Genomic DNA, 22,500 nt, shown 5'->3' with positions numbered 1-22,500 from the left:
CCCTCCCTCCCCCCCCTCTCTCTCTCTCTCTCTCTCTCTCTCTCTCTCTCTCTCTCTCTCTCTCTCTCTCTCTCTCTCTCTGTCTCTCTCTCTCTCTCTCTCTCTCTCTCTCTTTCTCTCTCCCTCTCTCAGACTTATTAGTGGACATGCTTGGTGTGCTGGCCAGCTACAGCATCACTGTAAAGGAGCTGAAGTATCTCTTCAGTATGCTTAGAGGAGACAATGGAATGTGGGTGAGTAAGCACATAATAGTGTGTGTGTGTGTGTGTGTGTGTGTGTGTGTGTGTATGTGTGTGTGTGTGTGTGTGTGTGTGTGTGTGTGTGTGTGTGTGTGCACGTACTGTATGTATGTGTGTGTGTGTGTGTGTGTGTGTGTGTGTGTTTGCGCACCTGTGTATGTGTGTGTGTGTCCCTGTGTGTGTGTATGCATATGAGTTGAGCACAGCTGCTGATGGCCTCAGTCAATGCCCACCTCCAAGCCTGACCCACCCCAGGCAACGATCTCCTGTCCACAAGAGCCCTCCCCAGGGGCAGATCTGTTTGGGGGTTGCCTTGCGATCAATCCCCTGGTGGTGGGGGCGGCCACAGCGTATGGACAGGCCATTGATCCACAGTGGTTGCAGCAGTTGGGATGATGTCATCCTGTAGTTCTCCTCCTTGGCACAGCTACAGAGCCCTTGGCTTAAAGCACACTGGAGTTTCATTAGATACTCTCGCCCCTATTTGTAAATGTTCTCTAGCATATTTCTTTGTCCTATCATAAAATTGACATAAGCCTTAAGCACTGTATCTTTACATGTGTGACAACGGCCTTGTCATAACATGGTTGGCCGTCTTGTTGTATAACAGCTGTCATTGCAGTAATGCTGTCATAGCATTAAAACCCTGAGAAGCCCATGACTTATTGAGTTCTGTTATTTAAAGGGATGCTGACTACTGTGAAATAATGACAGTGTAGAGTGTTTGATCCTGGCAGCTTGGGTTTGTTATGAGAGAGAGAGGGTTCAAGTACAGTGTTACCAAAAATTCTCTCCATGGTTTTCTTTTTCACTCATCATATGTATCTTGCCTTCTTCTTCTCTCTCCCTTTCTCTCTCTCTCTCTCTCTCTCTCTCTCTCTCTCTCTCTCTCTCTCTCTCTCTCTCTCTCTCTCTCTATCCCTCCCTCCCCACTGCAGCCCAGGCACGCCATCAAGCTGCTGTCAGTGTTGAATCAGATGCCCCAGAGACATGGCCCAGATACCTTCTTCAACTTCCCTGGACGCAGCGCAGCGGTGAGCCCCACCGGCCCGACTCCTCTCTCCTCTCTCCTCTCTCCTCTCTCCTCTCTCCTCTCCTCTCCTCTCCTCTCCTTTCCTGTTCTCTCCTCTCTCCTATCCTCCTCTCCTCTCCTCTCCTCTCCACTCCTCTCCTCTCCTCTCCACTCTTCTCTTCTCCTCCTCTCTACTCTCTTCTCTCCTCTCTCCTCTCTCCTCTCCTCTCCTCCTCTCTTCTCTCCTCTCTCCTCTCCTCTCCTCTCCTCTCCTCTCTCCTCTCTCCTCCTTTCTTCTCTCCTCTCCTCTCCTCTCCTCTCCTCTCTCCTCCAATCTCCTTTCTCCTCTCCTCCTCTCTCCGCTGGGCTGGGCAGGGCTGCTTGCTCGGGCACTTTCCCTCTCCTGCAACCCTCTCAGGCCCTCATCTACATACTGTACACCAGAGTTTACCGGGGAAAGAGGATGATGCTTATGTATATGTGCTGTTTATTGTTTTGTTCTTTAATGTCATTTACAGAGCAAATTGCTCGCTGTAATTACATTAGTATTCCGTGGCCCAAATGGTGAACAGAGCATGAATTTGTTTCTGAATTATTCATATTGTCATGACAAACTCTTGGTGTTGTTCTTTTGTATTGCAAAATAATGAAGGCTCGCATGGGAGACCAAAGGTTAAATTGAATCATATCATTATCAAATCATTTTGTTTTGACCCGTGTTTTGTTGTTCCTAATTGAGTTATGAAAGCAAAGTGATTGAAATCAAGCTCTTCTTCTCCTCCCAGGCTATCGCCTTGCCCCCCATTGCTAAGTGGCCTTACCAGAATGGCTTCACCCTCAACACCTGGTTCCGCATGGATCCGCTCAATAACATCAACGTAGACAAGGATAAGCCGTACCTCTACTGGTAAGTGAGGAGGACCCAATCCCATCTCCCGGCTTTGGCAAAGTTCCGATGATAGAGAAAGGGTGTCGTTTCAAGGCCGGGACCTGGCCTGGTTTAATGCCGATTTGGCTCCACCGTGACGACAAAGATTAACAGATTACTGGTGCTCAGATATAGTGAGGCCGTTTAATTCATTAACTGCTTAACTAATCTATAGACTAGTCTACGCTGACGGTTCATTTGGAAACCGTATCAGGAGCCGAACCCGTACCGTCTATCGAGCTTTAAAAAACGGTTTCTGTTGAAGACTAGAGGCCAATAAGGTCATACGTGTTTTTCAAAAGCAATCAGTGTCCATTTAAAGAGCTGTGGAACGGCATTGTTCCGAGGTCAGTCTCGCTTTTCTTTCTGATATCTCCGGTTCTCAGCTCAAAAAAAAAAACACCTGCAGTTACTGCCTTTCACTGTTCATCCATCTCCCTCCATCAAACGCCGGCCTGCATCAGTCCAGCCTCAGAAACGGTGTTCACAGCTAGGTCATTTGGGAGGTCATTCAAGCCTAAACGGGGCTGCTCACTGCACGGAGTCAGAATTCGACACCAAGACAAGCGTTTGATTAATGGGTCTTTTTTTTTTCCCTCTAGGTTTTCGCGGTCAGGTACAGGTTTTCATTTGGTTTCATTTCTATCGTTGAATTTTTACTCTGGAGCCATGGTTCTTCTGCAGTTAGTCATATAGCAGAAGACTGAAGGAGCTAATGGTGCAAGTGGATGCAGCGCCTGTACCGCATTGGTGTTCAAGTCGGGACCAGGAATGGAATCTGACCCTCGGTCACTTCCTGATCCCACCACGCCTCTCCCTCCCACTAGCGTGCTGCCACTCTTCACTGTGCTCTCTAAATAAAGCCAAAGAGCTCCAAATATATATTTTTTAAAAGCCAGAAAAACATTTTATCATGGCGTGAGGGTGTGACTCATCATTGTTCCTCCATATATTCCACAAACTCCTATTGGCACCTTCTCACACAGTCTCTCAAATTAAAATTGATTGGCATCATGTGATTGATCTTAAGAGTTTGTGCCAAGTTTAGACAGCTTGTTAGCAAGAACTGTCATGGCTTCTGAATGAAGAAGGTTCTGAGGGTTCTCAAGACAATGACAGATGAAACATGCATGACACTGTTATGTCTCAGAATGTTTATGACTCCTACCATGGTTGGTGGATGTCTACCATCAGTGTTTTGACAGCAGATTCAAGTGGTGTTACCTCTGAAGCCTTATAGATGCACTCAGCTTTTCATGGAACTCTTACAGTAACTGACTAAACATTAATTTGCCATGCACCTCTATCTTTAGTGATTTGTGCTTAGCATGGCAATTAAATGCTTGTTTTTTACCTTCTATGAAATGAGTGTCTTTCCTCAGTGAAATGAGAGAGAATATGAAGAGATTGTAGAGGCGTTCTTATACTGTATGTCTGATGTGAATCACCTCTCTTAGCCCAGGAGAGATTTCTCGTGTCAGAACCATAGGTCAGGACCCTTCTAAAATCAGGGTCTCGTGGGTGGAGAAATCCGAGCAGCTCCAAATTATCACCAGATCTCACAGGCAGTGCACTCCTGCTGACATTTTGAGTTGGAAGACGGCAGATGGACTCTAGAGAGTTTTAATTCATGACAGTGAGTCCAGTAGCTTATTGGAACGATTTCACAGGAAGTGCTTGTTAGCAGATGAGAGCGGATAGAATGGTACTAAACACAAACAGCACAACGCCTGGCGGTGAGCTAATGATCATGTGGCGCACAGACACGCTGAGTATTTGCTTCACCTCAGTGGGCTAAAACAACGTATAAACACTCACCAAAACACTTGGGAAGCTCCCTCTCCTACCCTCCCATCACCTCCTTTGTAGGAGGTAATTGTGGTGAAGTGAGAAATGTCTATGGCACATTTATTCATTTTAGCCAAAAAAACACCTAAGCATCTTCTCTCCCTAAGATCTAGACACTACACTTTTGTGTGTGTGTGTGAGTGTGTGTGCACTGTGGGTGGATATTGCAACGTCCGTGTTCTTGTGAATATTTGAAGGCCGTCCAACCCTGAGAGTCCTGCTGAGTAATTTCATTTTCGCCGGAGCCGCGTCGCTAATCTTCAAGAACACTTAGCTCCTGCAGGAGTCCAAACAGATTGCTGGCCGGATAAACATGTAAATACTCAAATGTCATCAAAATCATTAACGGCTGAGCAGATGTTTTTCAAAAAAAACCAAACTGTTGCGAGATGGCGGCGTGGCAGTCCCCCCGGTCAGGCTCCTCTGTGAAGCCTCATTAGGTCTGACCTTTTCTGTAATCATGCTCCTCGCTCCAATCGCCGGGACTGTACCGGGCTTTTCTAAAGAGGAGCGGAACGGAACGGAGAAGCGGGGTGGGTTTCTTTTCTGTTGTTATTGTAGTAGGGTTTTAATAGCCAGGAAATGTTACGGATACGAGCTGTGTCCAGTTATTAATGTCATTGTGCAACCCGAAGCTGTGGGCGTCTTGTCTTGCTCTATGCTTGAGAGCCCCGAGGAGTTCTTTCATGAGCCAGTTGTCTCATTCTATAGTTTATGTGGTCATCTCCGAAGTCATCACAGCATTATCACCTATAGCTGTTCCCAGTAATAGTTTAGAGGCGAATGAAGCCAGCTTATGGTCCGTGTGAAGCCCAGACCCACACTCTCTGGGACAGAAGCACAAGGTGCCGTGCCCTCCAGCTCTCTATCCACTGTAGCTGTCAGACAGGATCCACAGTGAGATGTAAGGTCCGCACAGCGAGCAGTAGCCTGCCCGTGGCAGATGAAGACGCCGGCGAAGGCGTGCGTGTGTGTGTGTCTGTGTGTGTGTGATTGTGTGTCTGTGTCTTCCCGTTCCAACTTCACCCGGCCCAGAAACACTGACCATGCAAAAAACAACTCAAGTAGAAAAGAAAAAAAAAACAACCTCCTAATCCTGCCTTTCCTGCGCCACCACCACTGGTGAGCTCAGCAGCGTGCGGCCTGCTGGCACCATAGAGAGAGAGAGAGAGGGAGAGAGAGAGAGAGGGTGAGAGAGAGAGAGAGAGAGAGAGAGAGAGAGAGAGAGAGAGAGAGAGAGAGAGAGAGAGACTGGCTTTGGTGGGGGGCTTGGCCCCCGATAACCTGTCTTATCAACCCGCCTCCAGCCATCCCTGCCAGCCGCCGTGCCAAAGCCGATACTGACCCTCCGCGTCTGTTCCCGTGCCAGCAATAAAGCCGCGGCACAGAGCAATCAGGGGATTCCACGCCATGCCAGTGGCGACTCGCGCCGTGCCAAACTGCCCACGTCTGAAAGTGCTATTCATATGCGTTTAATAAGGGAGACTGACACTTTTAAAATGCGAAATTGAAACCGTTGACGGTTAAGTCATTCAGTTGTGTGGGTCTGTGTGTGTGTTGGTCTTGAACTGAGATGAAAGTGGATATTGGGAGGAATATCAGTCTCAGGAGCCAGTGTTGTGTGGGAGTGAGCTACCAGTTTGCAACCAACCAACAACCTCTGATAAGTCATCTAGAATATGAGTGGAATCTTCTCTACGAACGTTGACCACTGTTTTCTATCATGTCCGAGAGGAATCTTCTCTGTGAACGTTGACCGCTGTGTTCTATCATGTCCGAGAGGAATCTTCTCTGTGAGCGTTAACCACGGTGTTCTATCATGTCCGCGAGCGAAGCATCCTCATCTCCTTCTGTTTCTTCTGCCCTCAGTTTCCGGACGAGCAAAGGGATCGGCTACTCGGCACATTTTGTGGGCAACTGCTTGATTGTCACATCACTGAAGTCCAAGGGCAAAGGCTTCCAGCACTGTGTCAAGTACGACTTCCAACCCCGGAAGGTGAGTGGACCATACAGTTCTGTCCCAGCAGGGCATTCTGCATGACTTAGGCTACCACTGTTTGTCAAAATGAGCATCAGTCTCAGTAATTAACCAACTCACTCACTCACTCACTATCTAACTATCTAGCTATCTAGCTGTAATAGGGTAAAGGAGTGTTGTGGGCCAGGAATGTGACTAAGTCTTGGCTCCGCATTTTGTTTTCTAACCGTGTAAATGAAGCTCTTTGTCATCTCCTGAATGTTATGTTAGCTAGCAGCCAAAATACTTGAGTTGTCCTTGGAAATCCTTCAAATGTTTTGTGTGTGTGTGAGAAGAGGGAGATAGAGAGAGAGAGAGAGAAAGAAAAGAGGAGGAGAGAAAGAGCAAGTGAGTGAGACAGAGAGAGAAGAGGAAGAGAGAGAGTGAGTATGTTTGTGTGAAAGAGGATGTGAGTAGCGTCCTTGGTTTAACAAGACACTTGGAGCAGGGCAGGAAGTAGCCTGTCCAGTGCCCAGTGCCCAGGTATGTGGCCGTGCCAGAGGAGCGTCGCTAATGAGCGTGCCTGTGATCGTGTGCTGAGCGGGGCCTGGGGGGGGGGGGGGGGCGGGGCACTGCCCTGGCAGGCGGGCAGGTTGTGGTGCCACGCACGCTTCACGCTCCAGCACCTCTGCGCGTGGCCTGTGGGGGGCAGCAGCTGGACACGCTCGTTCCTCGCCCACCTCCCTCCCCACCGTCCGCCCGCTGGCCCTCTCGTCCAGATCCCCTGCGCCTGTCCCACCGCCACCTGCTCGTCTGGCTCCTACTCCACACACGGGCCTCTCTCTCTCTCTTTCTCCCTCTCTCTCGCTCTCTCTTTACCTCCCTCTCTCTCTCTCTCTCTCTCTCTCTCTCTCTACCTCTCTCTCTCTCTCTGTCTCTCTCTCTGTCCGCTTATCTCCTTTCTCACTCTCTCTCTTCTTTCCTTCGGTTTTCATTCACTCTCCGTCATGTCTTTGATTACTGTGTAAAGGAGGGGATATATTTTTCATTAATGACCTTTGGAGGTTGATTTTCCGCTGAGTGGGTGGATCGGTTGTTTTCAAAGGTGTTTCAAATGGTGTTTGATTTGAGGAGTTTTAAAAGGCCCTCTATCCATCTCCCTCTCTCTCTTCCTCAATCTCTCTCTTTATATTTATACTTTTCTGTCTCTCCTCCTCTCTCTCTCTCGCTGTTTATCTATCCCTTTCTCCATCCCCTCCCCCTCTCCATCCCTCCTTCTCTCCCCTCCCCTCCATCAGAGGCGCTATCCATCACGTACCTAGCCACCTGTCTTGTTAGCCCTTGAAGCAGAGAGAGCAGCGCAGGGCCGAGGGGCTGTGAGGAGGATTGAGCAGTAAGGGAGAGACAGAGAGCCGTGGTGACGGGCCTCATCTGAATGCCCTGCGTGTGTCTGGGCCCACTGCTGCGCCACACACACACGCACACACACACACACACGCACACACACACACATACACACACACGCACACACACAGACACACAGACACACAGACACACAGACACACAGACACACAGACACACAGACACACAGACACACAGACACACAGACACACAGACACACAGACACACAGACACACACACACACACACACACACATACACACTGACTCACACACAACTGGCTTCACAGGAGGCCACCTTTTGTCCCTACTGTAAATGACAGGAAATGACATAGCAAAAGGAAAATGGGATAGGTATAACAGATAAGCCCCATTTGAGAGACCAAGGAGAGAATCTGCTATGGAGGGTGTGCGTGTGTGCAAGTGTGCGTGTGTGTGTGCCTGTGTGTGTGGTGTATGGAGGGAGGGGAGGGGAGGGGGATAGGAGTTAGGTGTTCTGGAATTTGGATGTGCCAATTAAAATGCCCACTGTGCCCCCGTGCCTCGGGCCTTCTGGCAGCACCCCCTGCTGTTGCCTCCTTCTCTTATCCCTCCGTGTGCCCCCTCCAACTCATCCACCCCACACACGCACGCATGCTGGCTCACACACACACACACACACACACACACACACACATGCACGCATCCCCCCCTCGTTGCCCCCTGCCAGGCTGGAGCTGGAGTGTGTGCCCTGTTTCAGAGTGAACTCCAGTGCTTCAGCAATTAGTGTCCAGCAGAAGCAGCTTCACTTTCTTTATCTCGTTCCTTTCCCTTCTCTCTCTCTCTTGCTCTTTCTCTTTCCTTTACTCTTTCTCTCTCTCATTTCCTCTCTTTCTCTCCTTTCCCCTCTCTCTCCCTCTCTCTCTTTCTCACTCTCTCTCTCTCTCTCTATCTCATCAGGCTACGTATTGGCTAGTTTTACATAATTCTGGCTTTTTTAAGCATCCTTCATCCATAAGTCCATCTGATGCTTCAATAAAGGGCCCTCTCTCTCTCTCCCTCGCCCCCCCCCCCCCTCGTCCTCTCTGCGCCCTGCCCCAAGAAGGGGAGGGGAGTGCAGTGGATGATGCAGCCAAAGATCGTATAGTAAGGAAGATGAGTCATAAAGGGGGTTTTCAATGGAATGAAATGGTGCCCACTTCCGCCTCCTATCTAGGCGTGATCAGTGACGAGTAGACCAGTGTAGAAGCAGCAGAAGCAGTGTGCCGTTGATAACAGGTGGCCTGCGCAATTAGCGGAGACAGGTCAGGTCAGGAGGGACAGGTCGTGAACAAAGTTATTTTTCTATGTATTTATCACGCTGGAAAATACGATTTCAATGTGGGAATGTTAGAAAGACGTGTGCCTTGTAGAATATGGGTTTGTTACTTGCATTGCTGAATGTAGGGCTAAGGGAATGGTCATAATCCGAGATAAGGTTTATTTCCCCCGTTTGCCTCCCGTTTGCCTCCTAAATGGGAGTGGCACTACGTCACAGGGACACCAGGATTGACCCTCATATGACTCGTCTCGCTTTATAAACCGTCTCTGACGCAGCGTTGTGACGTGACGTGTAGGGGTGCACACTCTCATACGGACCTGTAGAGTCTAGGCTGCACCTGTATCGGAACGACACCTATTATCACCTGTCCCCTTATCGTGTATGTGTCACTTAGTATTAATTTCTTTTTTTTATTTGTAAAGTGTATTTTTGGGGGCTTTTTGCCTTTATTCATAGGACAGTGGAGAGAGACAGGAAGCAAGTGGGAGAGAGAGATGGGGTGGGATTGGGAAATGACCGCAGGTCGGACTCCAACCTGGGTCCCGCTCGGACCCGTATATTGCCTGAGCGCTGTAGCCTGTTGCGCCACAGTGCCCCAGTATTAATTTCTATACAAACTAAGACGGGGGACTTGTAAAGAAACGCAAGTACCCACACCATAAGTGTGTCTAAGTTAGCTATATACCAAAAATGACATTTTACTCGAAGAGCTGTAAATAGTGATGTAAGGCTGCGTGTACAAAAACGCTTGGAGCTCCGGTGGAATTTTGATTAGCTACGAATTTCTCAGTCTAACCATTGATGTTCAGTGTGAATCTACGAAAATAGGCAAACCACCAGGCCAGCACTAAACTAGAGGTCAAAGCCCCGGTAAGAACTAAACCAGATTTTGTTCAGATCTTCACACCTACAGTATGGCTGCTGAAAAATGTAAGGTTCATTTACATGTATCAAATGTTATTTTGAGGTATTAAAAAACATTGTTGTTTTTAGAATTTTCAAACAAAAGGGGCAATAATTGGTGTCGTTACGATACTTAAGAGAACACTCTGCTGGGAGAAGCTGGTCTGGTTGAAGGAGACAAGTGAAAGCAAAAGATTGTGTAGAGGAAGGATTATGGCGGAAGAGAGACAGGGAGAAATGCACCAATGTGTGAGGTGTTCTGGTCTAGCTAGATAAGACGTCCTGAATGATTGTTTTTAAGCTAAATAATTATCTATCCTTTACTATTGTAAATATTGTTTTGTACATGGGAAATATCAATTAGATCACACCCTTGCGAGCTGGGGCTACAATAAGATAATGAAGATACTTAAAAAAGACAGAAGATGTTTTTTTTGTTTTTTTTTTACTTCTGCATTCTCAACTTAATGTGTGGAGGTGATCAGCCTTAAAGCATCATTCACTAGTACTTATTCATTAGCCCTTAGCACAAGTGTGATTGAGCATACACACGCACACACACACACACACACACACACACGTACACACACACACGTACACACACACACACACACACACACACACACAGAGAGAGAGAGAGAGAGAGAGAGAGAGATAAAGGAGTATTTTGACAGTGTTTCACATACACACATAGATGAGTGGCCTTGTCAGGTTTTCCACCTCAGTCTTCACATTTATTTACCAGTGAAAATGGCTGTCCCCCACATTAATATTCTTTTCTCTTAGTTTTCTCTCTGTCTCTCTCTCTCACACACACACACACACACACACACACACACACACACACACACACACACACACACTTTCTCTCTCTCTCTCTATCACACACACACACACACACACACACACACACACACACCTCTGCTCTCCCTATCTGGCTGATAGTGCTCTCTCCGCCTCATCCCTCTACTCTGATGTATAATTGAAACCTCAAAGCACATTTGAGCTCATCAGGCTCCAGTCTGCTGTGGGCGTGCCTTGAGAACATGCTCATACCTCAGAATGTCTCATTCCACTAGTTTGTATTGCACAAAAACATTTAGAAGCACACTATCCGGTTGAACAGTCGGCATTGGTTAAAATCCTTCTGATCATGTCAAGCTTATTTTTGGGAAACATAACTTGACTTTACGTGCCCATTATTTTGCATCTTCAAGATTTAATGCTTCACAAAGACAAAAGCAAGGTCGCTGCTTAAAGATCCTGCGCCTTGTCTCTAGCCACTTAGCATAAATTATCATATTTTATTCATTTTTCGCGCCTTATATTGCACAACGTAGTCCCCTTTAGTGACATGGTATTACCATATAGAACACCAGCAGAACAAACGTTTTTGAATCAATCTTTAGCTTTCAAATTCGTGGTCCACTGCACATGCTTCCACCCAGGAGAAGCTGAAGGACTGATTGAACCGTGATGCGTTTAATTCGGCCGCTGCCATGTAACGTTAGCCTGGCGAGTCCAGACAGGATGTTTTGTGTCCCTGAGCCAAGATTTAGCGACGAGGCTAGCCCGTGATGGTGCACATGCAATATTAAGCACCTCCTATGACAAGGCTCATCATTTATTCTTAATGGAGTCCGTGGGCCTCCCACTGCTTGCCGCTGACTCACCGTGGCCCTGCCTGCCTGAGAGAATGAATGGAGGAGTCTGCTGTGGCTAGTGGACCTGACTGTTAATGCTGACTGGTGCTCAAGAGTCATTATGCTGTTATGCATCACTAGTGCAAACTCTGTGTGCATTCTAAAGATAATGTAGATCAGTGCATACCGTATGTCATTTCCTGTGTTGTCTATTGTGTGTACTGTTTTTTTTTTGTTTTTGTTTTTTATCTCTGTAAGGCTACTTCATAAGCTCCTTTTGAATTACCCTTTACTTTATTGTTTCAATTAGACAAAATTCAGTTGAACTTATAAATGAGGTTTAATTAATTATTGTGTTGAACAAAAGATAAATTGATATATGCATACAGGCTGTGTATGGTTGTATAGGCTCTATATATATTCTATAGAGGGTTGCGGTGAGTGTGAATAATCGGTTGTGTTTCCTTTTTCTGTGTCTGTTGTTGTGCAGTGGTACATGATCAGCATCGTCCACATCTACAACCGCTGGAGGAACAGCGAGATCCGCTGCTACGTCAACGGCCAGCTCGTCTCCTACGGCGACATGGCCTGGCACGTCAACACTAACGATGTGAGTAGGAGTGCACATTTTGCCCTCCAAAATGATTTGATGTGAAGGCCCCGTGTCTGTGTCCGTATTTGTCCTCTGTCAGGCCGCTGTCTTCCCCTGAAGAAAACTGATCTCATACGGGTTTGTATAAAGAAATAAGACTCCTTTGCTCATTTCTTGTGTTTTTGTGCATCTTTTGCTGTGCTAGAACTAGCTTGTAAAGACGTATCGCAGTCAAAGGTAATTTCTTTCTATGTTTTTGGGACTGTGAGCATACAAAAGGTTTGAGAAAGAGAAAGGCTAAATCTAAAATTGAATACAACAGAAAACCAGGATGAAGATGGTAATATTTATGGCATATGTAGACTTTGTATTTATTACGTATTTGTACGTTTTTTGATAAACCTAGAATATGCATTCTTTGAAAAGATGGTCTCTTCATGGGTATGAACAGTACAGTATCTGGGATTATTCTCATTTTTGGTGGAATGGTTACACTAAGCCTCCCTGGCCACACATAACCTTTTATTTTTGGCCTTATGTATTGAATGTATTATCTCTCTTTCTTTATTTACCTTTACAAGGGCATGCAACTGTGATTATTCCCAGGATATATATAACCCTAACCAAACTGATTGAACACAATTAGGTCACAATTTATAATAACAAGTTCAAACACTGTCCCCATTACCTAGTTAAAGCCATGAAGGACTCCCAAGGTACATGTAGCTTGTCTTAAGAAAAATGTGGTGTCAATCAATTCAGTTTAATTCTGGTGAAAGGAGACTGATGTTGCCATATGAGGTAGGCTACAACAAGTTTCATAGAAAGCATTAAATGTCCTGTTTTACCATTTCCCTCCCAATTTTAAATAGTTTCTTGAGGTTTTAAAGAAACATCTAGGCCTACTTCACACTCTGCTCAAAATACCAAAAGGAAGAAGTCACCACGACACCATTTTCAACTCTGTCCGAAGAGCCCTTTTCATGGCACCCCATTTGTGTCCCTGGTCCTTTATGAACACTTGCAAGTTGCACGAAGAAATTGAGGCCTTGACATCATGCGTCTGTGATTACCTTGATGGCGATAGAAAGTAGACTCATAATATTATTGAGTGTGAGACTGGTGCTAAACTGGCTCAGAGAATACCTTGATCACAGTCGTCATACTCCCAAGTAAATACTAACTCAGATAAGCACCTGCTAAAGTTTCCAATGGTGTCGTATTGCAAAATCACCCCTAGGCAGGCCATAAAAAGCCTGTGAAGAAGTTGCACAAGCGGTTCAGTGCAGCCATGAAGAACGCTGTTCATCTCCTTATTTTGTCCTTCGCCTCCTTCCTGGTTGAGGCTAAAGGTAAGAGTAAAGTAGTACTCTTCTCAAATAAGTTGACCTTTTGCAGTAATCATTTTAGTACAATTCATCAATTCATTATTTCTTTGCAGACTTGCGCTGGGCAAATGGTTATGACCAGGCTTTTGCCTTCACCTGTCCCTCCACACAATCTATAAGTGGTATCATCAGGTACAAATCTTTGATAATTGTCTTCACTGTCCCAGTGTACAAATTGAATAAGATAGGCTCAAAATAGGATATAGGATATCATTGTTTAATCAAAACCAAATAAAGAATGCTTGTTATTATGTTTGAAATGAGAACAAAGGTTTGATGCTGTAATCTGTAAATAGGTATTATTCTAAATGGTTGTGTGTATTTGTTTATTTTCATTTTGCCATTGATCATTGATATTGCATTGACATTATTGTTTATTATTGCTACCCTTAATGTAATCTTACCACCGTTTTTAAGCAAAATTGTTCACTCGCAATTGTTCAAATTGCTTTGGACAGAAGCGTCTGCTAAATCATACAACCATAACCATTAAATTGTTTGTATCAGTCTGCTTAATTCAGTTTACGTCATGTCCTTTTAGTGAGCACAGTAATCACCATGAAGACAGGATGTGGGATTTTCGGTGCAGAAACACTTTTTCCCAGACGCCAACTTGCTTTGATTCAGGATATGTGAATGACTTCGATCTAAATCTGAACTTCCAGTGCCCACCTGGCTATGTGATCACAGGGATGTCCAGTTATCATGACAATCACAGGGAGGACAGAAGGTAAATATAAACTTGAATTTTAATATAAGCGTACATTTTGGACCAAAAGTGCTCTGAATGAATCTCAGTTTCCTGTGTGAAACAGATTAGACACTGACCATCAGTGATTGAAGTTACTTCATATTAGCTCTTAAGTGAAATGCACTGAAAGGAATGGGGTTTGCTCTTGTGTTTCATTCTGCTTTGCTGTGTTTATGTTTACAGATGGGCGTTCACATGCTGTACATCAAACTACTTCTGCACTAGTGAATGCCAGTGGACTGGTTATGTGAACGATTTTGATGGGCTCATGAATTGGCACATTCCTGATGGTTATTACCTGGCTGGAGCAGAAAGCTACCATGAAAACAAGCATGAGTGAGTTCATCCACTGTTTCAGTTCAGAAATGGCATGTATGGTATATTTAGACATAGATGCATAAAATAGAACAATGTGATTGCAGATTGGATCTAATTTTGGGCCTGTTTTTTATGTTTTCAGGGATAGACGCTGGAAATATATGACCTGCAAGAGCACCTGCTAATTTGCTCCTTTATGTGTTTAATCCTGAAATCTTGAAATCATTTGCCATTTGTCATTAAATAAATATGTTGCACTAAATATGTGTTTGTTTAATTATGAATCATATTAGCACACTTATGAGACATACAGTTTATTCAAGTGAAGAGCTTTTTGTACATTGTCCATTTCGCCTCTTGCACACACAGCCATTTAGATCAGAGCAATAGCAACTAGAAAATCACTCCGAGAGCGCAGACCTCTGCCAATGCTTCCTGGATCCAGAAGGTGATACGGATCGCTGCCAAAATGTAAAGGTTTCTTCCTTAGGTCATTTCAGACCTTTCCTGGAAATTTTATCGAAATCCATCCATAGCTTTTGGAGTTATCTTGCTAACAGACAGACAAACAGACAAACAAACAAACAAACAAACTCTGATGAAAGCATAACCTCCTTGGCGGAGGTAATAACTAAATGCTCGGTCTTTTCTCTTTAAAGATAATACTCAATTACATACTGTATAAGCAGCCATTTTAAACACAACAAAAAAATGAAATGGGAATAGTCATACTGTTATGTGTAACAGTAAAGTGTGGCATAAAATGGAAAATTGCTTTTACCTTGGCGTTGTTGATTAAGAAGAGTCTGGTGCATGGCCACAGAGATTCTGTAAACTGGAAACATAGTTGTTTCCTCATGCGAATCTCGAACGTTGATATGACCACATTAAAGAAAAAACGGGCTTTGTAAATCTGGGCTCGTTAATTACCATCTGAGCATGGTTTTTGACATATCAAAGTTACACACCTTCTATGTTAACATCAGAGAACAAGGGAAAATACTCCTTTCATCCGTTCTGTGTCATCTTTACCATCAGTTAATGTCTTCTAGAACCATTTAGAGACCGTAACAAACACGTGACCAGAAGAAAACAAAGCCACAGAGAATGCCAATGTCCCAGATTAAACCCATTGTTACTGCACACCATCTAACTGTAAGGCTGCAACTGGAGACTCAAGCCAAAGGCAGTGTGTACTCTGGCACAAGATGGTCATATGGTGTGCATAGTAGTGAAATTCAATGATTCTGTAATGTTTCATTCTTTCTGTCATTCACTGAATGGTGTTTTAAACAGGCCTATTATAGCATGGAGAATAAATTGTGTTTTTTCCTCTTCTCTCCTTCCCTCTGTGTGTGTGCGCTGCAGAGCTATGACAAATGCTTCCTGGGATCGTCGGAGACGGCCGACGCTAACCGGGTTTTCTGCGGCCAACTGGGGGCCGTCTACGTGTTCAGCGAGGCGCTCAACCCGGCGCAGATCTTCGCCATCCACCAGCTGGGGCCTGGCTATAAGGTATGGGCGAGCCGTGCCAACAACGCCAGTCCCATCCCAGCAGCCCTCCACACCCCAGCCCCCAACCCACACACACACTAGCCCCACCACCACCACCACCGTGACAGAGCCTGTGGTCCGGGAGGTGTCTGTCAAGTTTCACAGGCGTGAGCCGTTCGCCACCTGTTCCGGCTCCACGCGCATCCACAGGACCGAGATTGATTAGAATGGAAATGGGGGGCGGTGGGGGCGGTGGGGGCGGTCGGGGGGGGGTAGGGGGTGTCTGGCGAGGTCTGTGTTCTTCCTGTTAAACTGCCGTGGTCATTTCCTCCTGCCTCTGTCGCGGGCGTCCCCCTGCTGGACGCGCCTCCTGTCATGTGTTGGCCAGAGCGGCCCTTCCTGCGCCATCGCTAGCACGTTGGACTGGTCTCTCCGTCGCCCAGAGGCATAAAACGGGGTCAGTAACGGCCAGCGTGCAGGCAGCCTGCCCAGACCTTGGCGCCGTCGAGCGAGCGAGTGGAGCGAGCGAACCAGCCGTGCCCTGGAGCAGGAAGTGAGCGGGTTCCCCGTGGTGACTGGTGACATGTCTTCCTGTGGCCATTAGCATGCTCGCTAAGAGCCCGCCACCCCCCGCGCGGCGTGCAGACAGGCTGTTTCCGTTGGCGGAGGGCAGGGAAAGTGACACGGGGGCCGGGCCTCTTGCAGTGCAGGCTGCTGCTGATTGTCACTTGCTCCCTGCTTCTGTGCACAACCTCCAGCATGCTCAGGAAGGCCCACATATGTACTGTAGCACAACACCAGTGTCCTAGATTTGCTACATGCTTTAGTTGGTGTGGATGGGGCCCCTCAGTGTTGTTGAAGGTATTAGTCATGCATATGGCCTCTTGTATTGCAAGCTTTTGCTTCAGTTGTTGATGGCTTTGATTGCTTTGTTTGTTTGGTGCGTTCCAAAGGTTTGTGAGAGAGTGAAGGAATTAGCCAATGCTTAGCAGGACCTCGGATAACAAGGCAGAATGGGCCTCTAGAGCTGAGCTCTACAACACAACTGATCAACTCTTTCAACTTTTATTGGCCTAACAATGGCTCCCATCATTAATGACTGGAAAACTCATTAGGGGAGAAATTGCCAAGTGTTTGGTGTGCGTAGTATATGTTTGTGTGTGTGTGTGTGTATGTGTGTGTGTGTGTGTGTGTGGGTGTGATTGCTTTCAGTACACATCAGATATAGGCATGCAGGTTCTCAGAAGCCTCAGCAGTGAAGCTGGGAAGCTTGGAAAGCTTGTCATCATTAGTCCTGATGGTGTGCTGATGGTGCTGATTTGCCTTCAGCCTGTTAGAGAAACGCAGCTCTGTGCGCCTCACAGGCTGTCACGTCAGGGAGCGTTTACAGCACTCAGTGTAGCTCGCCTCTTTAAAGTGTGCTTTGGCTTTCATATGGACAACAGCGTGCTTGCCCCAAGTGTGTTTCTGTGTTGTTAAACTCATAGTCATGGCAGTTTCTTTTGACATTCCTGCAACTCTGCTCAGCTACCAAAACTACCGTGCTTCTCTGACATGTTTTCCGTTTGTTCCGTTCTGCTGTAAAAGTTGACTTCATTTATTGCTTCACTTCGTTGCTAAAGCCTTCCAAGAGACTCTCGATTTAAAGTTTTTTTTAAACAGATACTGTTAGTAGAACGGCTTCATTTTATTCGAACCCCCGTGTCTCAAGCCTAATTTCAAAAAGAAAGGCTTTCCCCGAGACCTCTGAGGCAGGCCCGCCTGATCCCAGCCCCCACCGCGTGGGGCTTGGAGAAGGCGCTGTGGCGTGTAATGCCTGGATTATTAGCCAGCGCAACGTGTTATGGCAGAGTTGAAGGCGAAATGGCAGACGCAGCGAGGGAGCCAAGTCAACGTGTGCGAGTCCAAGTGCTTTATTAAAAAAAAAAGTGCTGCATTAAAAATGCAAGGCTCTGTGAGAGTGAAATTCTCAAGGGGATGTTTCTGATTATTTTCTTCTCACTCTCTCTCTCTCTCTCTCTCTTTCTCTCCCTCTCTCTCTCACTCTTTCATTCACTCACTTATGCTTAGAGGTGTGCTTGAAGAGTGAACTCTTGACGCTGATCAGAGTTTCAGGGGGAAAAAAAGAGCCTCTAAAAGCCTGCCGGAGATTCTCTCCATTCTGAATATCTGTTTGGCTCAGGCTCACAGCCGCGGCTCTTCCAAACACCTGAGACGAATCAGACAGCGGGAGAATCACTGCACAGTGCACAGGGATTTTTAGGGGAAAAGGCTTAGACTGAGTCAGTTCAGTAGAGTGTGAGTCATTTTCACAGTGAAACTACTGTATACTGTCATTTACAATATTGTATGTTACTGTTACAGCTGTTGTAACATCACATTGATTGACACAAGTGTAGCCTACGAACAGGATATCAGCAAGATAATTGCTCATTAGTATGTTACTCTTTGCTTATGTTATACAATATAGCCAGTCTACGTATTATGAGGTGTTACTGCTAGTTATTTTGGGCTGTATGTTAATGTTCACCCAAGACAGAGCACAGCCCTGTATGCCCTGTAGCATATTTAGGAGTTAGGAGATGCTGCTTTAGATGCTCAACTTTCATGAGAGCGCTCTGCTCATTCTGCTCATTCTGCTGTGGGCTCCTGCTGCCCCTCACCAGCCGGCTGCATTGGCAGAGCATCCTCAGAATCTGCTATATGTTGGCACGTGTGTGTGTGTGTGTGTGTGTGTGTGTGTGTGTGTGTGTGTGTGTGTGTGTGTGTGTGTGTGTGTGTGTGTGTGTGTGTGTGTGTGTGTGTGTGTGTGTGTGTGTGTGTGTGGTGGTGGTAATGTGAATCCAACTCTCCTGCAGAAGAGGCCCTGATGCCCAGGCAAGGTGTTCTAGCCAGGCAAGCTGTGTGCTAGTGTTGGCTGGTACCCTGCAGTGAGGCCAGCACACACTACTACTGTGGAGAATAGGTGTGTGTGTGTGTGACTGGTGGAGACTGGTGGAGAGGTAATGAGTGCAATGTATGTGTTTTGGGAGGTGCAGAGGAAGGTAGGAGAAAGGGAAGTGAGTGTGTGTGTGTGTGTGTGTGTGTGTGTGTGTGTGTGTGTTTGTGTGCGTGCGTGCGTGGGGGGGGGTGAGAGCTTGTGTAACAATTGAGAGAGAGAGAGAGAGAGGCTGTGTGTGTGTACACTACCGTTTATCTCTGTCAGTGAATTCTGCAGCAGCTGGTTCTCTCTCTCTCTCTCTCTCTCTCTCTCTCTCTTCCTCTCTCCCTTGGTCTCTGGGGAGAGAGACGGTAAGCACTGGACAGGCGGTGCGGTGCGATGCCGTGCGATGCTGTCCGGTGTCCAGTAAGCATGCCTGCCCGGGCTGCTTAACGCCAGCGTAAGGGACGGCCGTGGTGGCGGGAGCAATGACCCGCTTCCCCGACACCTTGTTCTGTTCCACTGGCCGCTCCACCTGCCTGCTCCTCCACCCCGCTCTCCACCCTCTCTCCACCCGCTCTCCACCCTCTCTCCACCCTGTCAGCCCAGATGAATGCCCAGTGGCCAGGAGCAGGACAGCCCGGTCAGTCTTTAAGGCCCACAGCTGGACGTCCTATCGCCTCTCGCCAGACCATGCAGGACCGGCTGCAATGCGTGGGGATAACACGACTCTTTAAGCAGTGTGTGTGTGTTAGGGGGGTGCAGAGGACACAGTGTACTATCAAATTGTAAATCTGTAGCTTATTAGCTCTTTCATTTTTCATCACTCTCTCTCTCTCTTTTCTCCCCCTCTCTCTTTCTCTCTCTCTCTTTTCTGTCTCTCTCTTTCACTCTCTTTTCTTCCCCCTCTCTCTCTCCACCTTTCTGCTCTTTATCCCTCTCTTTATCTCCATACGTCTGCTCTGTATCTATCCGTCGATATCTCTCCCTATCTGCGCCTCCATCTGCACCTCTCTCCACCTCTCTCCTTTATGAGCGTGTGGAAGTGCCCGCTCACTATATGACACTGCTGGCAGATGTGAGGTGATGCTGACAGGGGAGCCACACAGTACACCAGGCGCGTAACTGAAGCGTTCCGTTCGTGAAGCATATGCTGCAGCAGTTAATAATCACTACAATCAATGGAAGTAGCTACACCAGACGCGACAGTGGCGCGTACGTTCGAAAAAAATAGACTCTCAAAATGGATTTAACACGTCACGGACGGAGCGCTTCAGTTACGCGCCTGGTGTAGCACTTTGAGATCATTGACTTGATGTAAAGTGCATTATGAATAAATGACATTAAATATTATTATTATTATACAGGACATGTATTAGCTCCCCTGTGAGAGTGGTCTGTTCTTCACTGACACCTGCACATGTGTACATCTCCCTGCCTCAGAGAGGGAGAGCGTGCTGAGGGTGTTGTGCTTGTTATTCTGTGGATGAAAATGAGAGAGGGGAGTGTGAGATAGACACAGCCATATATGTAGTCACTCAGGATTCAGGAATCCCCCCACACACCCACACACACACTTGCTCTCTTGTTCTGTCTCTAGTCTCTTTTTCTCTTGCTTTCCTCCTACCTGTCTCTCCTCCCACCTGTCTACCTGTCTTTCTTCCTACTTGTCTCTCCTCCTACCTGTCTCTCCTCCTACTTGTCTCTTTCACTGTGTGGCTTTCTCTGTTTCATTCCATTTCAGTCCTCCTCTCTCATCCCCTCTCTGTCACCCCCCTCTCTCCATCTCTCTCTCTCTCTCTTTATATCTCTATCTATCTCTATCTCTCTCTCTCTATCTTTATCTATCTGTCTCTCCCTCCCTCTCTCTCTCTCTCCTGCTCCTGCATTATGTGAGTATAGGGCCATATGAGTCCCTGCCCCCCCCCTCTCTCTCTCTCTCTCTCTGCGTGTCTTTTGTTGTGAAGAGCAGCGCTGGCGCTGGTGTTGTGAGGCCAGCGTGCCCTCTCGGTGCCCAGCCGTGGGCGCGCCTCTTTGTGCGGCGGGGCCGGGAGAGACGAGCGCAGAGGAGGAGAGGAGAGGCTCGTTATGTCCTCCTGGCTGTCAGGTGGCACTCGTGGGCCCTGTTGTGAAGGGTGGCCCGCAATTAGAGCCGACGCTGTGCCTTTGAATTGGCGCCCCTTTGAAAGGCAACGAGGAGGGGTTTGGCATAATGAAGAGGTCCGCGTGTCCTTGTTGGTGTTTTATTATGTTTTGTTTTGGGGGGTTTGGTGTGTGGGTGTGTGTATGTGTGTGTGTGTGTGTGGGGGGGGGGTGTAAATGGCATTTTCTTTTCAGTTGAGTCCCCTTGATTTCTAACTCCTCTTGGACTTGTGGAAACAAAAGGGGTTGCAACCTGCGTGTCAGGTGGGCACTTCCCCACTGACCGTGTTGGCTTAGCCTGCTGTTGAAGCACAAGATGGCTGGGAAAGCCAGTCGAGCACATGGCAGTGGCAGAGAATGCTGAGTGTGTTTGGGGGGTTTTTTTTAAGTGAAAAGTGTAGAATTCGCTCTCAGCATGAGAAAAGCCCTTAAGATGAATTCCAGCTCTGCTTGCCACGGGGGGTGTTGGAGTGTGTGTGTGTGTGTGTGTGTGTGTGTGTGTGTGTGTGTGTGTGTGTGTGTGTGTGTGTGTGTGTGTGTGTGTGTGTGTGTGTGTGTGTGTGTGTGTGTCTGTTGAGGCGGTGGGTCACATGGGGGATGGGAGGCTGGTATTTAGTCTGAACCCAGCCTCCGGCCTCCGCTCCCCCCCCCCCCGCCTGCTCTGAGGCCCTGGCGCGCCGTGGGACCTGCTGCCTGTTAGCTGTTAGCGCTGCATGATGGGGAGGGCCAAGCAGAGCCAGGGGGGTTGGGGTTGGGGAGGGGGGGGGCATTACTGCCAGAGGTGCTGCCAGCCTCCAGCCTGAGCTGATGCTGCCTGGCCTTTTCACTGGTGCTGTTTGGCCTGAGCAGTCCTCTAAAGCCCCACAGGACAGGGGCGAGGCCAGCTCTCTAGTCCATGGCTCTGACCGTGGGCCACACAGCGGAATAAGATGCAATGACAGAATGCACCAGGGTTGATTTTTTTTTTTTTTTGCCTGACCGTGGATTTTACTGATTGAATATCAGTGGGTTTTAAAAGGGTGGATGCATTGCAGAATATCAGTGGGTTTTAAAAGGGTGGATGCATTGTAGAATATCAGTGGGTTTTAAAAGGGTGGATGCATTGTATGGTGCACACAAATAGAATATGTAGTGAGTCCTTGTGGGTCTCAATCTCGGTCAAACAAATAGCCCCCCGTCCTCACAGGTACCTTATGTAGTACCACATACCTGTAGTACTTAAGGTTATGTTTATCGTAAACAATAATAGTACCACATGACAAGTACAACACTTGTTATGTTTACACTAAACAATTACCAACTGTAATGATGCCATTCATTGACTAATTTTCATCTCCCTCTCTCTGCCTCTCCTTCTTTTTCTCTCTCTCCTTCTGTCTCTCTCTGCCTCTCCCTCTTTCTCTCTCTCTCCTTTTGTCTCTCTCTGCCTCTCCCTCTGTTTCTCTCCATCCCTCTGTCTCTCCCTCTTTCTGTCTCTCTCCCGCAGAGCACGTTCAAGTTTAAATCGGAGAGTGACATCCACCTGGCGGAGCACCACAAGCAGGTGCTGTACGACGGGAAGCTGGCCAGCAGCATCTCCTTCACCTACAACGCCAAGGCCACCGACGCCCAGCTGTGCCTGGAGTCCTCGCCGCGGGAGAACCCCTCCATCTTCGTCCACTCGCCC

General features: G+C 47.2%; 1 protein-coding gene across 1 annotated transcript in view; it reads left to right on the top strand.

Annotated features, from left to right (window-relative positions):
• The window catches only part of nbeaa (neurobeachin a), a 123,707-nt gene that overhangs the window by 46,170 nt on the left and 55,037 nt on the right, over positions 1 to 22,500 (top strand). The window contains exons 3-9 of the mRNA XM_062537110.1: positions 133 to 233; positions 1,178 to 1,273; positions 2,037 to 2,158; positions 5,897 to 6,023; positions 11,720 to 11,839; positions 15,647 to 15,793; positions 22,321 to 22,500. The exon at positions 22,321 to 22,500 is cut by the window's right edge and continues 18 nt beyond it. Coding sequence (XP_062393094.1) covers positions 133 to 233; positions 1,178 to 1,273; positions 2,037 to 2,158; positions 5,897 to 6,023; positions 11,720 to 11,839; positions 15,647 to 15,793; positions 22,321 to 22,500 — 893 coding nt within the window. The remainder of the gene's footprint in view (positions 1 to 132; positions 234 to 1,177; positions 1,274 to 2,036; positions 2,159 to 5,896; positions 6,024 to 11,719; positions 11,840 to 15,646; positions 15,794 to 22,320) is intronic.

This window comes from Sardina pilchardus, chromosome 5 (assembly GCF_963854185.1).
Source record: "Sardina pilchardus chromosome 5, fSarPil1.1, whole genome shotgun sequence".
Classification (NCBI taxonomy): Eukaryota; Metazoa; Chordata; class Actinopteri; order Clupeiformes; family Clupeidae; genus Sardina; species Sardina pilchardus.
Note: the sequence above shows the minus strand (reverse complement) of the source record. Positions and strands in the feature narration are given on the sequence as shown.